Consider the following 19,059-nt stretch of genomic DNA (forward strand, 5'->3'; position numbering starts at 1 on the left):
AAATCAGGAGCGAAGTGGTGGGGAAACTTGAGGGGCATTCCCAGTTTAGAGGGGCAGCTCCATTAGCACCAACTGATTGCTGCCAGGTGAGAACCAGGTGTTCGATTTTTCAAGAGAAGCTAGAAATCTAAGTATTTGTGTAACAGCTCTCAACTTTTACAAATATTGGCAACTAATTCAAATAAAAATAAATACACTGTGCAGGACAAACAAAACTTGCCCAATGATGGGTGTGGTCTGAGGATGATAGCTTATAAAGTCTGCTTTGAATCCTGACTTGGGCAGCCAGCCTTCTGAGACTATTAACCAACTCCTTTTTTCTTCCCCACGTCGATCACAGGCCTGGGTATCACCTGTGGGCCCTCTCCAAGCTTGGCACAGTTGGAACCTTGGCTTTTGGATTTTAGCACTGCTGATGGTCCAAGATTTTTACTGAACTAATGGCAATTTGATCAGTGCAGTAGATACGGGTATTTCTTCAGGCTTATCTCCACATTTCCTTTTATAAGGTGTCACAATTTTCTCTTTCAGTGTAATTTTGTGTGTGGGGGTGATATTGTTGTTGGTGGTAAGATCTAGCCTTTCAAAAGAGTAGGGGTGATGTTGAAATGGTGTCTTACAAATGCTTGTAATATCTAAAGTTTCGCAGGCTTCTAATCCTCAGAGTCTAAATGGGTTTGGAATCCAAATAGGTTTTATGCCTCATACAGCAAGTGTTGAGTACAGGGACCACTTTCTTTGATTGTGGCTCCAAGAAGAGTGTTCAGGCATGGGCTCTGACTTGCTGTGTGACCATGAGCAAGTCACTTGAGCGCTCTGAGTTTATGTTTCCTAACTCATAGGAACTGGTTGATTGCTGAGCTCCTTTCCCCATTGGACCATCTGTTCGTACAGAACCCAGGGTCATGCTCACCTTCAGCAAAGTAAAGGGCATAACTTTCAGTGTGAGCTGACAATGAGCCCCGACTGTTTCTCGTTTTGAAAAGGTCCCGGGTGTGGTTCTTATTGTGATGTGTCTTGATGCTGCTTATCATTTTTTAATTTTTAATTTTTTTAGAATTGCTATGATTCAGTTAGTCTTGTTCTTCCCACTGTCACACTTCTCAGTGGAAGATGATGCTCTTTGTCCTTTTCTTGGCAGCCGTTGCAAGCAGATGGGCAAAATTTCTATCCCCAGGGACAGCTTTGGAGGGTTCCCTACAATTTGGATTGTGCCCATTGAGGACAGCCCCATTGCAGACTTAAAAGTGGGTGTGGGGATGGCTACCTTCCCCTCCCCAGCACCAAGGGGATCCCATGTGTTTTTAAGGCATTTGTGGAATACATGAACCTTTTAAAATTGAAGCTGATCAGTAATCTCTATGAAGATACCACTGACAATACCAACAGCTAACAGTTATTGAGCACATACTATGCTGCAGCCACTGCTCAAAGTTCTTAATGTAATCATCATACTAACTTTATGGAGTAGGAATGAATGTTGGTCCCATTTTGCAGATGAAGAAACTGAGGCACAGAAAGTTTAAGTAATTTACCCAAAGTCATGCAGCTGGCAAATGGCAAGACTGGAATTCAAACTCAAGTAGTCTGATTCTGGAACCTGTATACTTAATCACTATACTGTAGCTACCTCTCAATGATTTATAACAATTGATAATGTTTTGCCAATGATTTATAAATATTTTAAAAGAAAAATAAGGAAACACAATTTTCTTTGCTTTGCTTATGTGCAAATTTAATGGCCAGACAGTGCTTTGGAAAGTTATGACTTTATGCTGGACTTCAATGAGAAATAGTTATATTTTATCATATATTTGTATATACATAAACCATAATATAGATAAAGTATATATCTGGTTTATCCATATGTTCATATAGCTATATCTCTGTACACACACACATATAGATAGAGAAGGTGACAAAAATATAAAGATTAGATCAAATGTTAGCTTAATTCCAGGTGATCAAAAATACTACCTTATTCCCAGGTCTTTGTTAAAACACTCCATGTTTGCTTAGTTAAAATAAGTGGCTTGAATGACAGATAGACAGACAAACGAACAAACACTCTGTATTTGAGGCAATATTCATGCTGACTTGTCAGAAAAGGGCAAAAGGCTGTGGAGGCTCACGTGGCCTGTGGTATGAACAGAAACGTTCAGTCCAGGCTGTCAGCTGAGGACGCTGAGCGCCTTCAGTGCCCAGTGCTGAGCCGTGAAGCACAGAGGGCCACAATCCGATGAAGTTAAAAGGAGGCACCTGCCACTTCTGTCTTTCCTCTCCATTTGCAAAAGCTGGAGACCCAGTGCAGCTTGAAACGAACTTTCAGAAATAATGGTCTGGAATGTGAAAAAGCTTTTCCTACAATGCTGAGTGAAAAGACCAAGATACAAAACTGTATACATGATTTAATCCCGATTTAAGAAAAAAAGCATATTTCAAAATATGCGCAGGAATGCTAGCATAACAGAAATACAGTTGACCCTTGAACAACAAAAGAATTATGGGCATCAACCCCCAGTCGGTCAAAAATCCACATATAACTTTTGACTCCTCCAAAACTTAATTACAGTCATCCCTTTGCAGCCACAGGAGATTGGTTCTAGGGTCCCCCGCGGGTACCAGAATCCTGAATGCTCAAGTCCCGTATATAAAATGTTGTAGATCAATGCATATAGTCAGCCCTCCACATCGATTAAACCTGTAGATGTGAAACCCGGGGATCCTGAGGGTCTACTGTATATTTATTGAAAAAAATCTGCATATAAGTGGACACGTGCAGTTCAAACCTGTGTTCAAGGGTCAACGATACACTGAAATGTGATTTCAGAGTCTTCTTTAAGGTTGTTGTCCAAATAGTCTACAATGAGCACAAAGCACTTTTATGATTAGGAAAAACTCTAAAAATTATCTTTTAAAGGATAATAGTTTGAGGCTGACTAGAACTTTTCCAAAGAAGCTGAACATTATATTATCATCCACTTTCTCCCAATTTCCAGAGAAGGAACTTTCTTGCAGCCCCCAAAGAGACTTTTGGCCCAGCCTTGGTCGATACACTGGGCTTAGGGACTGATGGAAGCCCCATGCGTTGTCCCAGCTGGAAATTCACAAAGTAAGCTTCTTAAAGCCCAAGGTTTGGCAGAAGGACATCAGAGCTGCCAGTCAGCAAAGGGAAGACAGCACCGTTATTATCCCTTTTGTACACTGGGCTTTCCCATAAGATTTTGTGTGTGCATGTGTGTGTTAAAAGGATTCAGTTACTTAAAGTAAGCAAAGAGTGTTCTATTCCAACTCCCTCATTGTATGGAGGCCTACAATGGAATGGGCTTGCCCAAGGTTACAGTCAGGTTCCTATTAGAACTGGAACAAGGTCTCTGGAAAGACAGGCGGGGACACCCCTGGCTCCCAGCCCCATGGAGCTTTTCCACAGGTTTTTGCAGACTTCCTCTTAGCAAAGCCAAGCCAGGCCTTTCCTGGCAGCACTTTAACCCTTTCTAGTTTCAGAGTAACTCACACATACCCCTGTCTTTATGATTTCTGACGAGTGGTCATGTTACCCTTCCTGTGGCTCTCTAAGGGCAGAAAAACCAGAGTGTGAGGGCTCCCAGGGGACAGAGAGGTGATTTGGGCCAGTCTCTTCGTTCCACAGTGAGTTTACGGAGCTGGATTTGCTTCTGAGAAAGGAATACCTTCATAACATAAACACATCATCCTTTTCTATGGAAAAAGCAAACACATAAATACATCATCCTTTTCTATGGAAGAGGCTTTTGAGGCCCAGAGAGGTGTGCAAGTTACCTGAAGACACCCAGGGAGGCAAGGGCTGAGTCCGGACTAGTTCATCATCCTTCTAATCTCCTAACTCCCAACCTGAGTTCATAATCTCTCCTCCCCTCTGCCCCAGCTTGACCCCTGACCCAGCTTGATATGGGTTTTCTGGTTCTCCATGCAAAGCTAGTTGTGATCTCTTCTCCATCACGGTAAATAGCCATTTCTTTTTTTTTCCCACTGCCCACAGGATCATTCGGACAAAAGTACAACAGCCACCCAACCAGCCGGTCCCAGCTTCCAGTCACAGCATAGGTAAGAACTTAAAAAAAATTTTTAAACATCTAATGGGCTCCAAATATTCTAAAGAACTTTTAATCATTCTTATGGACAGATAATTCTGCATAAAACACTTCGGCACACGTACTAATGCGCCTTCTTTGTCATTCTCCAAGGGCTGAACCCGGTAAATGAATTTTATAAATACTGCTAAAAGGTTTTGAATTTTACTGATTATTATGATAAATAGCTTTCAGCATGAGACAGAAAATTGAAATCTAAGCCAAAAAAAAAAAATCCACTAATGGGGGTCTATAGAATGTCAGATAATTAAAGTAATAAATCAAGAAAGGGGTACTTATTCATAACATTTTCTGCATCATTAGTCAGTAAGTAGTTTTGAATGTGTTTTTTTCTTCTATCAACCAGCCCTTCTACAATTCTTTGTGCACTTGCAGTCTTGAGTGAAGATGTGGCAAAACTTCCCAAACTTTCTCTCTCTCTTGCTTCGATCTCATGTACTCTGTGAACTGTCAGAGCTGCTAGTGCAGTTTCTGACACCAGTGAAGTCTGAAAGTGACCATGACTTCTAAGAATTTGAGTTATATATCCTACTAGTTGACTCATGAACAGTGAGTCAACTAGAGACCCTGCCCTCACAGTCAAAAATCTGAGTACAACTTTTGACTCCCCCAAAACTTCAGTTTCCCTTAGTATCTGCAAGGATTGATTCCAGGACGCCCCATGGATACTAAAATATGTGCATGTTCAAGTCCCTTATGCGAAGTGGCACAGAACAATGCATATGGTTGACCTTCCGCATCTGCAGATTCCCAACTGTGGATGGAAAATACTGTTTGCTATCTGCAGTTGGCTGGTTGAATCTGTAGATGCAAAACCAGGGGATACAGAGGGCTGTCTATATATGGAAAAAGAGCTGTGTATAAGTGGACCTGCACAGTTCAAACCTGAGCTGTTCAAGGGTCAACTGTACTCAAGAGTTCGGAAGTTTCCCTTGCCTTTCCTCCTCTGCAAAGATTGTGAGATGAAAATGACATGTGTCTATTTAAGGCATATTATTTCTCCACCTGGGATAAAGGAAACAAACCCTCCTGGTTAGCTGGGGGAAGGTTATTTTACTATAAGAAAGTGGGCAACTATTTAGTAGGACTCTGACAGTTCTGGTTGCCACAGTCCCTATCAATTCCACTTAATCACGCCTCAGATTCTGTACTGTTTGCACACCTTTGTCACTCCTTTAAATAAAAATTTGAACTCCTTGTGGTGATGGGGGACAGGCCTGGCTTATAGTTCCAGCTGTCACGAACTCACCCAGTAAACTGTGTAAGTCCCTTCACCTCTCAGAGCCTCTGTTTCTCCATTTGTGAGCTAAAGGGCACAAACCAGGTGCTCTCTGAGGTCTCTGATCCTCTGTGGTTGCCTCTTTGGATGATGGTAAGACAGAATTCCTCCCTGCCATAAAATCATTCTTCATTTAGTAATCCATTCAAAAACTGTTTGCTAAGCCCCTGCTATGCAGATCTTGGCATTGGAGACTAATGTTTTAATTAGGAGGCAGGACAAAATCTCCATTCTCAAGGGCTTCTCAGTCTCATGGGGGAATGCCGCAAAGAGAAGTTTGCAAAACACTGAGATAAAGCTCAAGAAGAAAGTACAGGGTGCTGTGGGAGCCGAAGGGAGGGAACCACCGGCTCTGTTGAGCTGGGGTGAAGAGGATTGAGGAAGACTCCTGGGGAAGTGTTTGTGGCTGAGATTTCACTTGCAGCTTTTTAACTATTTCAGATCATTTAGCAGTGGATATAAAACTGAGAGTAACTGATAATAGTCTTTCAACTGGGTCAGCAGAATGCTTTGTGTCTGAAATTTTTATAAAAATCGTATCTTATATGTGTATAGCCCCTTAAAGTTTAGTAACTTAATGAGGAGTGAGAAGAAGGTGGCTAAGAGAGATGAAATAACTAACCCAAGGTCACATTGCCAGTAAGCGGTGGAGCCAGAAATGGAAACTTGGTCTTTTGAGTCTAGTGCAATTCCAAAATACTGAAACAAAACTTGTTGGTTCTGTCAGCAACGTGGTGAAACTTGGTTATATGTGGTTGTTGTTGTTTAAAGTACCAAATGACTTGTGATCTTCCTTCTTCCTCTGTTCTTTGCACCTTAATACAGAAAAGGTTGTGAGATTTGCATAAATCTATTTTGAAAAGCTTCTTCTGATGAAGGAAAAGAGAAGTTAACGATTTCTACTTCTGTGTCTCCTAAGGAAGCTCTAAAATCAAACTCAAATATGAGAAGAAAGGCGCCGTTCCCTCTAGGTCTGTAGGAGCAAGAGCTGGATGTGCTCCAAGGAAAGCAACAAACAGCTTCTCATGCAATCACCACCATTTCTAGTAATTTCCTACACTTTCGAGTCAAAGGCGGCTCCACCTGCCTCCAGCTAGTTATAGCCCAAGGAAATGTGTCTGAGATTGGTTTGTAGGTTTTAATGAACCAAGAAAGAATTCCCACAGTTCAGAAATAGAAATTCAGCTGTACAGCTTGAGAGGACCCTGACTACCGACTGACTAGTCTCTCTTGGACTCTGGGGCCAGGAGTTAATGTGAAACTTGCCCAAAATCTCTCCTCTCCCATTTTTAGCCTTAGGAACTCAGAGATCTGGCTTTAGTCACAAGTCTCTGCCCATATTTCTGGGTGGAGGACATTTAGACTTTATGTCAGTAGACCCGAGGCTGAGTCCTGGTGCTACTGCTTATTGGCTAGATGACTTTGAGCAAATCATGAAGGCTCAGTTTCTTCATTTGATAAATGGAGATGAATAATAGCACTCCAGATTGTCACAAGCATTAAATGAAAAACACGGCATTAATGCGAAGCATTAATTATTTATTAGTGAGGAACAGATTACTGTAGGGGTTAAAAACTAGTTTCTGGTTTTCATTCCCTACTCTGCCTCTTATTAGCTGTGTGACCTTGGGCAAGTCACTTACTTTCTGAGCCCTGGTTCCTTTATCTTTCCAATGGGATAATAACATGACATAGCTTATAAGATTTTTCTCAAAATTAAACGAGATGCCTATTACAGAGTAAGTTCTCAGAAACTGTTATCATTATTATATATAGCAATATGATTACATATTATATGTAGTACTATGTAATATTATATAAAAATATTAAAATCCAGGTAAATTGAAGGGAGAAAAGACAGTAAAGAACTGTAAAAAGAAGGGACAGTCTGCTATTTGGAGCTTTTTGGCTCTGTGTATGAGTGCGCAGATATTTATGTCGGCATAGATGGATGGGTATGTAAGCCGGGAGTGAACTTGCCTGTTGAGTAGGTCTGGGTCTTTTTTCCAGCACTGGCTAGTGGTGGGCCCCAGCTCTCCTCTTTCTCTTCTCCATCCTCCTGCTTCCGGGATCCTTGGACAGGTGGAATTTGAACTAATGCCCTTCTTAACACTGTTCCTTGATCCTTGCTACACCATCAGTCCTTCTGGCTGCCTATCTTCTCTCTGTCCACTCTTCCCCTGTCATCTCCCCAGCAGCAGAGAACCCGGGCAAACGACTTGAGGACCCTCCTCATTGCCCAGGTGTGGGCAAATGTCCTCAGCACACACCCTCCCTGTCCCGGCACTTTCACATCCAGCCCAGTGTAGGGTGACGGCCTTTGTTTTGGCCCTCTGCTCCCTCCGCACCGGCGCTGGCCCCGCAGCCCTCCTGCTGGGTCTTGACCACCCCTCTTCCTCTGCGCAGTGTCCACGGGCTCGGTGACGCAAGTGTCGTCGGTGAGCACGGACTCGGCCGGCTCCTCGTACTCTATCAGCGGCATCCTGGGCATCACGTCCCCTAGCGCCGACACCAACAAGCGCAAAAGAGATGAAGGTAAGAGAAACTCGCGCAGCCTGCCGGAGATGGACCCGACGGGATCTTTTTCAGGGCGCTCAGTCAGCGGTGGAAGCAAAAATGCTCGCTGAGCATCCGTTCATTCCAGAACGCCGTAGTCCCCCTGCCCAGGCCCAGGCTCTTCCCTGGACACGGGGAAGGGCAAACAGGGAGCTGGCGGGGGCTTTGGATATCTCGCCCGTCTCCCCCCAGTATTATCCCTTTAGTGGAAAAAGGCAGAGCCCAGGGTCGTGAGCTTTGTGTGGCCTTAAGAAGACCTTGCGTGTGTAGATATGATGCCTGAGGGCAGGGTGTGGAGGGGACGAGCACATCACCCGTGTCTGCTTTGAGACCGAGCCCGGGAGGAGAGGGAGGGGCAGGTCTCACCGCCCTGCAGTGAGACTGGCGCTGGCGGAGTGGCGTGTCAGGGGGTGGGGTCTCTGAGGGGCTGTGCTCACCTCTCCCAGGAGAGGGCCTCCAGGGGTGGTGATGGTGGGGGCTGAGAGAGTTAAGAATCATCTCATCTTGGCTCTGGAAGAAAGGAATGCAGAGGCCTCCTGAGGATTACAAAGATGAGTCTTCCCCGTTGGTTTTTCTCAACCCCTCAGTGGTGCCCCCATCCTGGACACTGGCCCACCTTCACCCAGCTCTCCTTTCCCCTGGATGGGCTGCCAGCGCTGCTGACAGTAATGGGTTTGAGAAGAGAAGCGACCCCCTGGGAGATTGTAAAACCTTAGTCAGGAAAGGAAAAAAAAATCAGGCTGTGGTCTAGGGCCTGAGAACAGCGTGACAGAAATCTTGATTCAATTATTCTGTTCCTCTGCACAGTTCCCTTTCTCAGCTCCCTGTAAGGGATGTATGTTCTGGAGAGCACATGCCTAAGTACTTAAGATCTGTAACTAGAAAATTGAGTCAGCCCAGCAGTGGATTGGCCTGTGGTCTGCGTGTTCCAGGCATTACAGAAGCTGGGCCTGCGGCCTCTGTTTGGAATTGTGGGGCCTGTAGGGATGATTCACGGCTTTGGAAACCTGCCTCACCTCTTGCCCCTGCTCCTGACACTCAGAGCAGATGTCAGAAGTCTTTAACTCAGTGGGTGGCTGTGCTGTGTTACTGTAGGAGGCAGCGGGCTAACCATTTCTGTTGGTTTATGGGATTGATGGTGTCATCTTTTCTCCTGTTGTCACCTGGACTTGAAGCAGATGTGCTCAAGGTGGGGCCCAGCTGTGTTTGATCATGGTGGAATGGCCAGTTGAGTATGGCTCCCTCAGAAGCTGAAGGGTCAGGCAGAGATTTTCGGAGAAAGAGAAAAAGTCTGATTTGATGTTTATCACCAAACAGACAGGTCCTGATTTGGGGGAATTGTTTTATGGTGTTTGTAGAGTGCGGTATTGGCTTTCATTCTGATCCCTGGTCACTGTTTAGCCTCTCAAGCTGCCTTGAAAGATGTAGAACAGTCAGAATGTGGGTGTCGTTGGTCTAGACTGCTCTGTACTGGTCCGACTATTCTTGAGGACTGTGGACCATTTGAGGTATTGACCTTTAAGAGGGACAGTGACAAATTGGGGTGAGTCCAGATGGATGTAACCTGGATGGAGAGGGTACACCTCAAGGCTCTAAGTGTGTTTTTGCACAAAGATGAGAAGAATGAGGAAGACTGGATTGTTTCCTTTCAAATATCTGGAGGGCTGACATGAAAAGCAGGAGGAATGAGACTTTGCTGTGTGGCCTCAAATGCCAGTGTGTTGCAGATGCAGAGGAGTTTTCAGCTCGGTATAAAAAAGAACTTTGTAAATATGAGAGTGGTCTAGGACAAAAGAGGTTGCCTTGAAAGATAGTGAGTGCCCTGTCACTAGAGGTATGTAAGTAAAGCCTAGGCGGCCACTTGATGGGCTGCTAGAAATGACATTAGGAGTCAGATGCAAAACTGAATGATCTTTGGAATCCTCCCAGTTTTGAAATTTATGATTGAGCCCTGATCCCCAGAAAGATTTGAGAGGTGATCTAGTCTGGTCTGAGGGCTAAGGGAACATGATTTAATGGTCTTGAAAGCTTATAGGATTGGGAAAAGTGAGAGACCCAAACAGCAACCAGAGCCTCCTCATCCTCTGCCTCTCTTCATGTAGAGCGTAGATGGTAGACCAGAGAGGTGGGGCAGAGGCTCCCTTCTTCACATCAGCAAACTCTCTGGAAGGAGTTCTGCCTAGTGCTCCCTGCTGCCCTTTCCCCAACTCCCTCTCTGTCTCCCTGGATCCTTACCTTGGCTTCAGGGAGAGTTGAAGAGACCGAGATTGCCTCCCCCAACCCCACTTTATAAGGGAGGAAACCGAGGCCCCAGACAGTTCCTTGATATTGGCAAAGCCACACAGCTGGCGTGCCCTGGGGCATCAGGAGGAGCTGGAAAGCCCCTGAGGCCTCAATCCCCTGGTATTGTCTGGCCACCTGCTGGCCCTCAGCCCCTCCAAAACAGAGAGACGTTTTGGAGGTGGAGCAGCCTGAGGCTGGGCAGAGCCAAGGGACAATGTCAGGAAGAGTTGCCAGCAGAAGGGCATGGTCAGCAGGTTGCTGCAGAGAGTGTGGTGAGAAAGTAAGAAGCAGCCACTGGGGAAACACAAGGGAATTGCCAGGTGCACTGGCGGGCTGGCCCGTTGGGACCGCAGACCATGGCACCATTTTTTCTCAGGAGACCCCAGCAGCATGAAGGAAGGGCTGTGGGGGTAAGAGAGTCATTAGAGGGCCAGGAGGAAGACTGCTGAGGGTCCTTACTCCTATTTCTCAGATGAAATGACTGGGGCTCTGCAAGGTGGAGTTGCTTGTTCAGCCCTGGTTCAACTTGGACTTGAGTTTTACACTGTGGGCATTTTTCTGGTGCCACTCTCCTGCCCAGACGTCAGGGCAGGGGTGGGTGGTAACAGAGTCCAATAATGAAGCAGCTGCCCTCTAGAGCTCACAGGCTGGTGGGCAAGACTAGCATGCCCAGAGTCCCTTCGCTGGGCAGTATGTGAAGTAATGTGTGATGGCGGATGACACCGGAGGGGAGAGGAAGGCAGGGAGGGGCTGATTTTGACCAAAAGGATCTGGGACACTCCTTATAGGAAGTGGCACTTTATCGAGAGGAAAATATTTTCCACTGCTTCTGTCGTTAAATTTAAATTAATTAAAATCAAATAAAATTAGAAATTTAGTTCCTCAGTTGTACTAGGTACATTTTAAGTGCTCAATAGCCACATGTGGCTAGTGGCTACTGTATTGGATAACATGGCTTGATTACAAATATGTGGCACATCGTAGATGTTCAATAAATACTCCTTGGTAGAATGGCTGTAGAGAGGAGGGTGTGTGGGGGTCGCAGTCGGGAGTGCTTCTGTTTGATATTTTGAGCTGCCACAGAAAACTCCAAGAGTTCTGTAACAAAAACAAATAAGTAGAACACCTTAGACCACTGGATTGCCAAGTGCCCTTTCAGTCTAGAAATTCTAGGATTCTCCCCACGATGTTTGTCTCCAAGACAAGACTTGGGGATGTGGCCACTGTGTCCAAACCTCAAATGAACTATTCTGTGGCTGAGGCAGCAGATAAGGTCCCCGGGACCTCTGAGGGCAGAGCCGGGGTAATTTAAAGGAAGCTACACGGGCGCAGAGTATGGCTCAATGCAAGGAACAGCTTTCAGGCAATAGCCAGGCTGGGCCAAGGATAGACACATTAGCTTGGTAAGGTAGTGAGCTCCCCATCATTGGAGGTGTGAGCAGGGGCTGAACAAAGGAGGGGTAGAAGAACCAGAAAAGGCATTTTGATTTGGACTCTGTGACTTCTGAGGGCTGTTACAATCTGAAGTTACATGCTTCAGTAACTGCCCTGTGTCTGGAAGTGGTTCTGCCTACTTGTTTTTTTCTCATTCCCCTGACTCTGAGTCTGTCATTCATATGGCTTTGACTGGGCAGGGGCCACATCACACAGGGGTATTTCTATCCCCAGCCCAGCCCCTTGGCACTGGGCCAGAGCACAGAGATGTTCAGGAGGCTTGTAGATGGCGCTGAGAATCAGGTTAGGGTGCTGCCCAAGCGTGGCTCGCAACCTCTTGTCCTAGTTGGGCCGACCTGAGAGTTTTCTTGGAGAGGCTGTGGAGTTGTCCTCAGGAATCCCTGTGGGCTACGGGGACAGAGCCTGAGGTGGTGCTTCCCTCCCCAGAAGGCCCAGAGGAGGTGGTGGTGGGGCTGGATTTGGCAGAGCATGCAAGGCTGTGAATAGCGGCCATGGGTGAAAGGGCAGCCCCAGACCCTCTGTTCCTTCCTGGGCCTTTGATCTCTGGTGGGGCCTCCTTCCGCCTGTCTCCAGGGTCCCCATTCAGGTCCTGTCGACCTCCCCCTCCCCTTATCCCCCCAGAGTTTGAAAGGCCCTGAACACATGAGGTCAGCCGACTGCGAATCCCTTTCACTAGCTCAGAAAGCCGCCCAATCCAGCACCGGTGTGGATTCCGGAGACAGAAGTCTCTTTTTAGGCAGTAGAGGATACATTGCAGGTGGAATTTCCGGCCTTTTGGGCCCTGGACTGCCCTCTGCCTGAAGAGGCACAGGAAGGACGGCCAAAACCCAGCAGTGCCCTGTCCTTTCAAGAGATGCCAAGTCTGGCAAGACCCTCATGGGGAGATCTGGGGGCATTTAGCAGGGGTTCCTTTCATGACTGTCCATCCCTCTTTCTGGGAGTGTCTATCTCCTTTTTCTTCTGGCGTCTTTTGTTTGGGGGTATATCTCATCCAGTGTTATCTGCCTGTTTATATCCTGGTTATTGAGTCTTCCTCTGTGTCTGCTTCTGTTTCCTCGTTTAGCTTTCACTCTTTCTTTTTCTCACATTCACTCTCTCTTTCTCTCTCTCTCTCTCTCTCTTCTCTCTCTCTCTCTCTCTCTCTTTCCTTGTATTCACTCTTGCTCTCTCCTACCAACTCCTCTCTCCCCTGACTCTTCCAGGCTGAGAGCCCCACCTCAGCCCTGCCCCGCAGACCTCCATGGGAACCATCTTGGAGAGAGAAGGGGTTTCGGAAGCTCACTGGCCAGTCAGGGCCCAGGGCCCTCCTGACTATGGGTAGGCCCTGGCCTTCCTTTTGTAGGACCCTCTTCCTTTGCTGGACCTTATCTGCTGTTCCTGGGCTCTGGACAAAAGGTAGAGGTCTGGAGCAGAAAGTGCAGAGACGCCTCTCAGATTTCCCAGAAGGGAACGAGATGAGTGGAAAAGCTCGGGATTCCTGAGTCAGGAGTTGTAAAGATTCCACAGACCTCTGATCTCTGGAGAGCCCAAAATAATGTGTTGAGGAATCGAGGAAAGGATACAGGCTCACAGGCCGGGGATGAAATGATTTGAGGACTTTCTGTACCGCCATCTTTGGCAAGTTACTTAATCTCTCTGAGCCTCTATTTTGTCATCTGGAAAATAGAAATGGCACAAGTTTTGTAGGTTATTATGAGGATAAAATAAAGTCACACCCTTGAAGGCTGTAGCCCCAGGGCTTGGTGGTAGTAAGCACTTAATAAATGGCCACTGAGAGAGACTAGGACTGAGGCTGTGAGGGCCAGTCCAGGCTGAGGGCAAGCAGGCTCCAGCCATAGTTCTATTTGGCAGCTGAAACGGGCTGATCTGCCCACCCCATGACTTCCTGTTTGTAACAGTCTACTGCTGTGGGCATCAAGACTGAACAACAGTGCCCCCAGGTGTCAGCCACAAAACGAAGGGCCACTCGATTTCTTTTGCTTCCTTTCCCTTCAGGACCCTGGTCTCTCAGCCCCCTTGATGGAAGAATGAAAGGGTAGAGCCTCAGGTTCCCATGAGGAGCGGCTCTGGGTACACAAGGCAGTGGAGGCCTCCAGGATGGAAGGCAGAGCCCCTAGGCCTGGAAGGGCTGGGCACCTGAGAGTTGAGTTCACCAGCTTGGACCTCCAGACTTCTCTGTCAGAGCTGGAGGGCCTTGGAGAGTATCTAGGACATGTCAACCCAGTCATTATTCAGATGGGAAAACAGGTCTGGAGAAGAGAAAGGGTTGGACCAGGTCACACAGTGAAAACCCAGAAAAACCAGTGGGAGAGATTGGGCTCCTCGGAACATCCTTGGTACCCCAGAACCATTCGATGTGACAAATCTCAACTTCTCTTTTCCTCTCCTTTCTCCCATCCTCCTCTGTCCATCTTCTGACCCCACTGTTGAAAGCCACCAGGGACTCTGACCCGGGTAGCGGGCAGCTGACTCGCCTATCCTCCAGGGTTAACTTCTGGCCTGGCCTCCCACTCCTCCTCCTCATCCTTTCTGTGCTTCCTGTCCCTGTGTGTTCTTCGAGCTTTCCAGTCTCTGGGCCCTTTACCCGGAATGTTGTCCTTGAGGCTGGTCTGTGGCCCTGGCTTGGTTTCCAGAGGCAGCTCACTCCTTGGGGGGTGTTATCAGTGCCTAGCCAGTAGTCTTTCACAGTTGGCCAAGACCCTTGGATTCACCAAGGGCTGGCATGGAGTTTGGAGGCCAGACACACTCTACAGAGAAGGAAGGACATCATTACCACTTTGTGTTGGTCTCTCCTGGGGTTTCACTGGGGCAGGCTTCCCACCCCTTGGTCCTCCATAAGGTGTCCCTTGGATGTACCCTCAGGCTGGCCATGCAGGTACATGAACCTGTATGCAGATACAGGGATGAGGACAAAGGTTCTTGCTGGGAGGGCATCACTTAGAACCCAGGTGGCAATTGCCAACCAGGCAGTCATGCTTTATTTACTTGGCTTGTCCTGTATTTAAAATGACTTTGAGTTAGTTACCAACACGGTGCTCTCTTTTTTTCTACCCGATACCTTTGAGCTTCTGGAGTCTTAGTGTGGACTCTAAAGAAGTTTGGTTGAGTCCAGTCTGTGGCAGCTGAAGCCCGTGGGAGGCAGGGCTCTGACCGGATGGAATGGTGTGTGTGTGTTTGGAGGGGTGGAGATCAGAGAAGTCAGGCTCTCAGACAAGGTGTGTGGGGAAGGGGAGGCGTAGAGCAGGGTCAGGGAGCCACATCTCTTGGCAGCCCAGAACAGTGAGATTGAGGTCGTTCAGTCCACACCTGCCAGTCAGGGTAATCCAGACACAGTGGGCACAGGCTTCCCCGGGGACTGCAGGGGGTGGTTAGTGGCGTAGATGGTAAGGACTGGCTTTCTCTCTCCCATCCTGGCTGGCCATTCTCCTGTCCTTCCAACCTTGCAGTCCCTGGCCCCTCATCTGAGCCCCAGGCAGAGAGGTTTGAGAGGCTTCCTTGGTAAACCAGGGGACATGAATCCAGGTGGTCACGGAGGGGCTCCTTGGGCTTTTCCCTCGTGCCAGGGGCCTGTCCCTTGGGCGGTGGGTCAGGTTTCGGTTCCTTCTGGCCCCTGGGTCCCTGAGTTTCACTTTGATTCACTATGTGAGAGCCTGCGTGAGAGCTAACACCACTGAACACTCCCTCCACCCAACCCCGCCTGTTTGCCTGCCTGTTTGCCCACCTGTTTTGCCCAGGCCCCCCTCCCCCACCAGCTCCTTTTCCCATGGGGCTGTGCACTGGTGTCCCAGAGACCCTTGGGAGGTATGAAGGGCAGGGTGACACAGTGTGAGGATCTCAATTCAGAGATTCGGTTCTGTGGTCATCCAGAATAAGGGTGTGGGGTCAGCTGAGGGGATAGAATCTCATGCGTGGTGGGCAGGCCCCTGCCAGGGCAGTCTGAAGCTCAGGGTGGAATGAAGTGGCTTTCTTTCTACTCCACATGCCCTGCTGCCTTGTGGGCTAGAGGGTCCCACTGTTCTCTTTGGCTTTGGAATATGGTTTAATCCTTGGCCGCAGAGTACTTCTCAGTGCTCCAAACTACTAGAGGCTTAGGAGGCAGGGGAAGGAGGCTGAGAGGAAGGAGCCAGGTACTCTGGGTTCTTGTCCTGACTCTGTGGCTGACTTGCTGGTACCTTGGGGAAATCATAATCCCTTCTCTTTAGGCCTCAGTTTTTTCACCTGTAATAGAGGATCAAGGAATTCCTAAGGTTCTTCTGAGTGCCAAGATTCCAAGCTTCTCTTGGTCCCACCTCAAGTCATCTTGGCATTATTTTAGGCCAGTGGTTCTCAAACAAATGTTGGGACCCCTATAAACTCTTAAAAATGATAAAAGACCCCAAGGAGCTTTTAGTTTATGTGAGTTAATGAAAATGGACAAAAACTTAAATATGTATTTATTAGTTTATTAAAAATAACAGTAAACATAGTAATATAAATAATATAAATAATTGAAATGAGAAAGAACTGCATTTTCCAAATCAAAATATTTAGTTAGAGTGGCATTGCTTTACGATTTTACAAATCTCTTTAATGTCTGACTTAACAGAAGACATCTGGATTCTCATATCTGCTTCTGCATCTGGTCTGTTGTGATACTGTACATCCTAGAGCCTCTGGAGATCTGCACTGTACTTGTAAAAGGATGAGAGTGAAGAAAGCCAATAACATTTTAGTATTATTATGAGAATAGTTTTGACCTCACAGACTCCTTGAAAAGATCTTGGCAGCTCCCCAGGGATCCCTGGACTAGATCTTGAGAATCTCTGCTTCAGGCTGCTGCAAACTCTGAGCTTGCTTACCACTCATATAGATAGGGAGAGCAGTTAAGTGGTTTTTTAGGGTTTTTTGTTTGTTTGTTTGTTTTTGTTTTTATAAAGGTGCCATTGATTTCTCCTGTTCTTAGCTCTTGAAGGCAGTGGGAGCCATGGCAGGTCTTTGAGCTGGGGAGGGAGTAACAAGACACCTTGGGCTTGTCTTTTAGCATTTTGGAGTATGCAGTGCTTCTTGCTCCTCTTCCAAACTTGAGCTACCTCAAGAAAGGCACAGCTACTGAGGTTCCTTTCATTTCCAGCAGCGTTTGAAGTTTGATCTCCCTCCAGCAGGCTTCCTTTAGGTCCAACAGTAGCTACCTAGTGCTCCCAAAGAGCCCAGGGAATGGGCATTTGGGACCCAACCACGTCTCCCCTTCCCAGCTTAACTCTGCACTAGCCTGCAGACCTCTGAGACCCCACCCTGGGTATAGTTTTGGTGGGAAAAAAAACTCAGCAAATGATATTGATTAGGAATGAAACAAAATAAAATGAAAAGTAGGTTTGGTACTTGACTCCTGGCATTTGAGGAAAAGCAAGTCCGAAAGACTGTTGAGAAGGGAGAATTTGTTTTCTGATTCCATAGGGGCTTGGCTCCCGGACCATAGCAGCATGCTGAGGTGTGTGTGTGTGTGTGTGTGTGTGTAATTTCACTTGGAAATGTCCAGTTTTCATTTTCTTCGGTATGTTTATCATTTGCATTAGTCCATCCTGGGTCTAATGGACTAAATGGAGGAGAAGGAGTGAAAGGAAATGTCCTCAGGTAACTTGAGAAGCATTGAAAGAGGGAGGATAAAAGATGCTAGAGAAGCTATGTGTGAGAAAGAGGTTGCTTGTAGTGAGATGAACTGAGCTCTTAGAGGAAACAGAGAGAAAGGCATGGCTAGAGAGATTAGAAAAGATGAAATGTGACAAAGGGGTCAGACACTTCCCAGCACCCACCACCAGGTGGCACCATTGACCCAAGACAGCTTAGTTGCCTTCTGGGTTAGGGACAAGAAGGGTAACAGGGCAGTGTGTACTGGCCATTTGTGAGCTTGGGAAGCTTGTAACTTGATGGGTGGCAGCAGGGCCCAGGTAGGCTGACCATTTGTCCGAGTCTCACTTCTCTGCCAGCATTTAGTCAGGCCGGGGGGCGCGTGAGGAGTGACCATCGCCATTGGGGATCGGTCTGGTCCTTCATCACCTCATGGCACAGATGACTTGATACAAACTTTTCCTTGCTTCTATTATAAGCTTTTACTTGCTGTGTGACCTTGGGCAAGTCACTCCTCTCTGCCTTGTTTTCCTCATGTTAAAATGTGGAGATTTGAACAGATGATTTTAAAGATCTTTGGGCTCTGACATTCTACGGTGTGCCAGAGAGAGCCCAGGAGTTGGAGTTAGATTCAGGATCTTCCTCCGTCAGCTGTGTGATCTTGGGCAGCTCACTTCCCATCTGTGGAGATTATATTAATATCTCCCTCACAGACTTTTATGTAAAATAGCAGGTTGGAAAATGCTTTGAAATCTTTTCTTGTGCTGTAGGAAAGGGAGGGGTTGCTGTTTATTATTTTCTCTGAAATTTAAGTTAGCCAGAGCAGGCGTTCTGCCATCCTCATAGCTCGGAAAGCTTAATCCTCTGCCTGTGGCCACAACACAAGGCCTTATGGCAGGTGTTTGCTCAAGGTCACTGCATCTTTGCCGTAAATATCTTTTGAATCTGCTCATTTCTTTCAGGCCCCACTGCTACTGCTTTGGTCCAAGCACTCTCTCCTCTCGTTTGTGGACTATTGCTGTGGCCTCCTTGCAGGTCCCCACCTCCAATGCCCCTGACTTCTCCAAACAGTCCACCTTCCCCATAGCAGCCCCAGCAGCACTTCTGAAATACAGTTCTGATCAATGGCTTGCCTGAAGAATATTCACCCTTCAGATCTGCCCATTGTTCTCAGAAGCCAGCCAGACTTTTTAGCAAGGTTGCAAGGCCTTCGTGGTCAGCCCCCTGCCCATCTCACAAGCCGAGTCCCTTTCTGCCCTCCTCTTTTCATGCTCACTCTAGTCATACCAAACTTCTTCCCGTCTTTTGAGCACCACTTGTTCTTTCCTGCTTGTAGCTTAAGGGTTACTTGCATGAGTTGTAGTGTCAGGTAACTGGGGTTCTTTTTTTTCTTTTTTTTGGGTAACTGGCGTTCTTGTGCTGATGCCACCAATGCTTACTCATGTGACTTTGGGCAAGTTATTTGACTTCCTTGAGCCTCAGTTTCCTTATATGTAAAACGAGGGTACCAATTGTGCCTATGATTGGATTGTTATGTGCAGTGAATGAGGTAATGCATGTAAAGTGCCCAGGATGACCCCTATTGTGTGATATAGGCTCAGAAAAGAGTGCCTTTTATTACGACGCTGTTCCGACTGTGTGGAAACTGTCCTCTTCTGCCCCATCATTTTACCCGGCTGACATGCCCAAACTGCAGGATCCAGCTCAAATGTCACTTCTTAAGTGAAGGCTTCCTTGATGCTCACTTCTAAC

The 19,059-nt window shown here is 47.0% G+C and overlaps 1 protein-coding gene across 9 annotated transcripts in view; it reads left to right on the plus strand.

Moving 5' to 3' along the window:
* PAX5 (paired box 5) overlaps positions 1-19,059 on the plus strand; it is a 175,008-nt gene that overhangs the window by 22,553 nt on the left and 133,396 nt on the right. For all 9 annotated transcript variants that reach the window (XM_039856632.1, XM_039856641.1, XM_039856647.1 and 6 more), the window contains 2 exons: positions 4,019-4,083; positions 7,816-7,944. In XM_039856632.1, the coding sequence (XP_039712566.1) occupies positions 4,019-4,083; positions 7,816-7,944 (194 nt within the window). The remainder of the gene's footprint in view (positions 1-4,018; positions 4,084-7,815; positions 7,945-19,059) is intronic.

This window comes from Pteropus medius, unplaced genomic scaffold, assembly GCF_902729225.1.
Source record: "Pteropus medius unplaced genomic scaffold, Ma_sr-lr_union100, whole genome shotgun sequence".
Taxonomy (NCBI): domain Eukaryota; kingdom Metazoa; phylum Chordata; class Mammalia; order Chiroptera; family Pteropodidae; genus Pteropus; species Pteropus medius.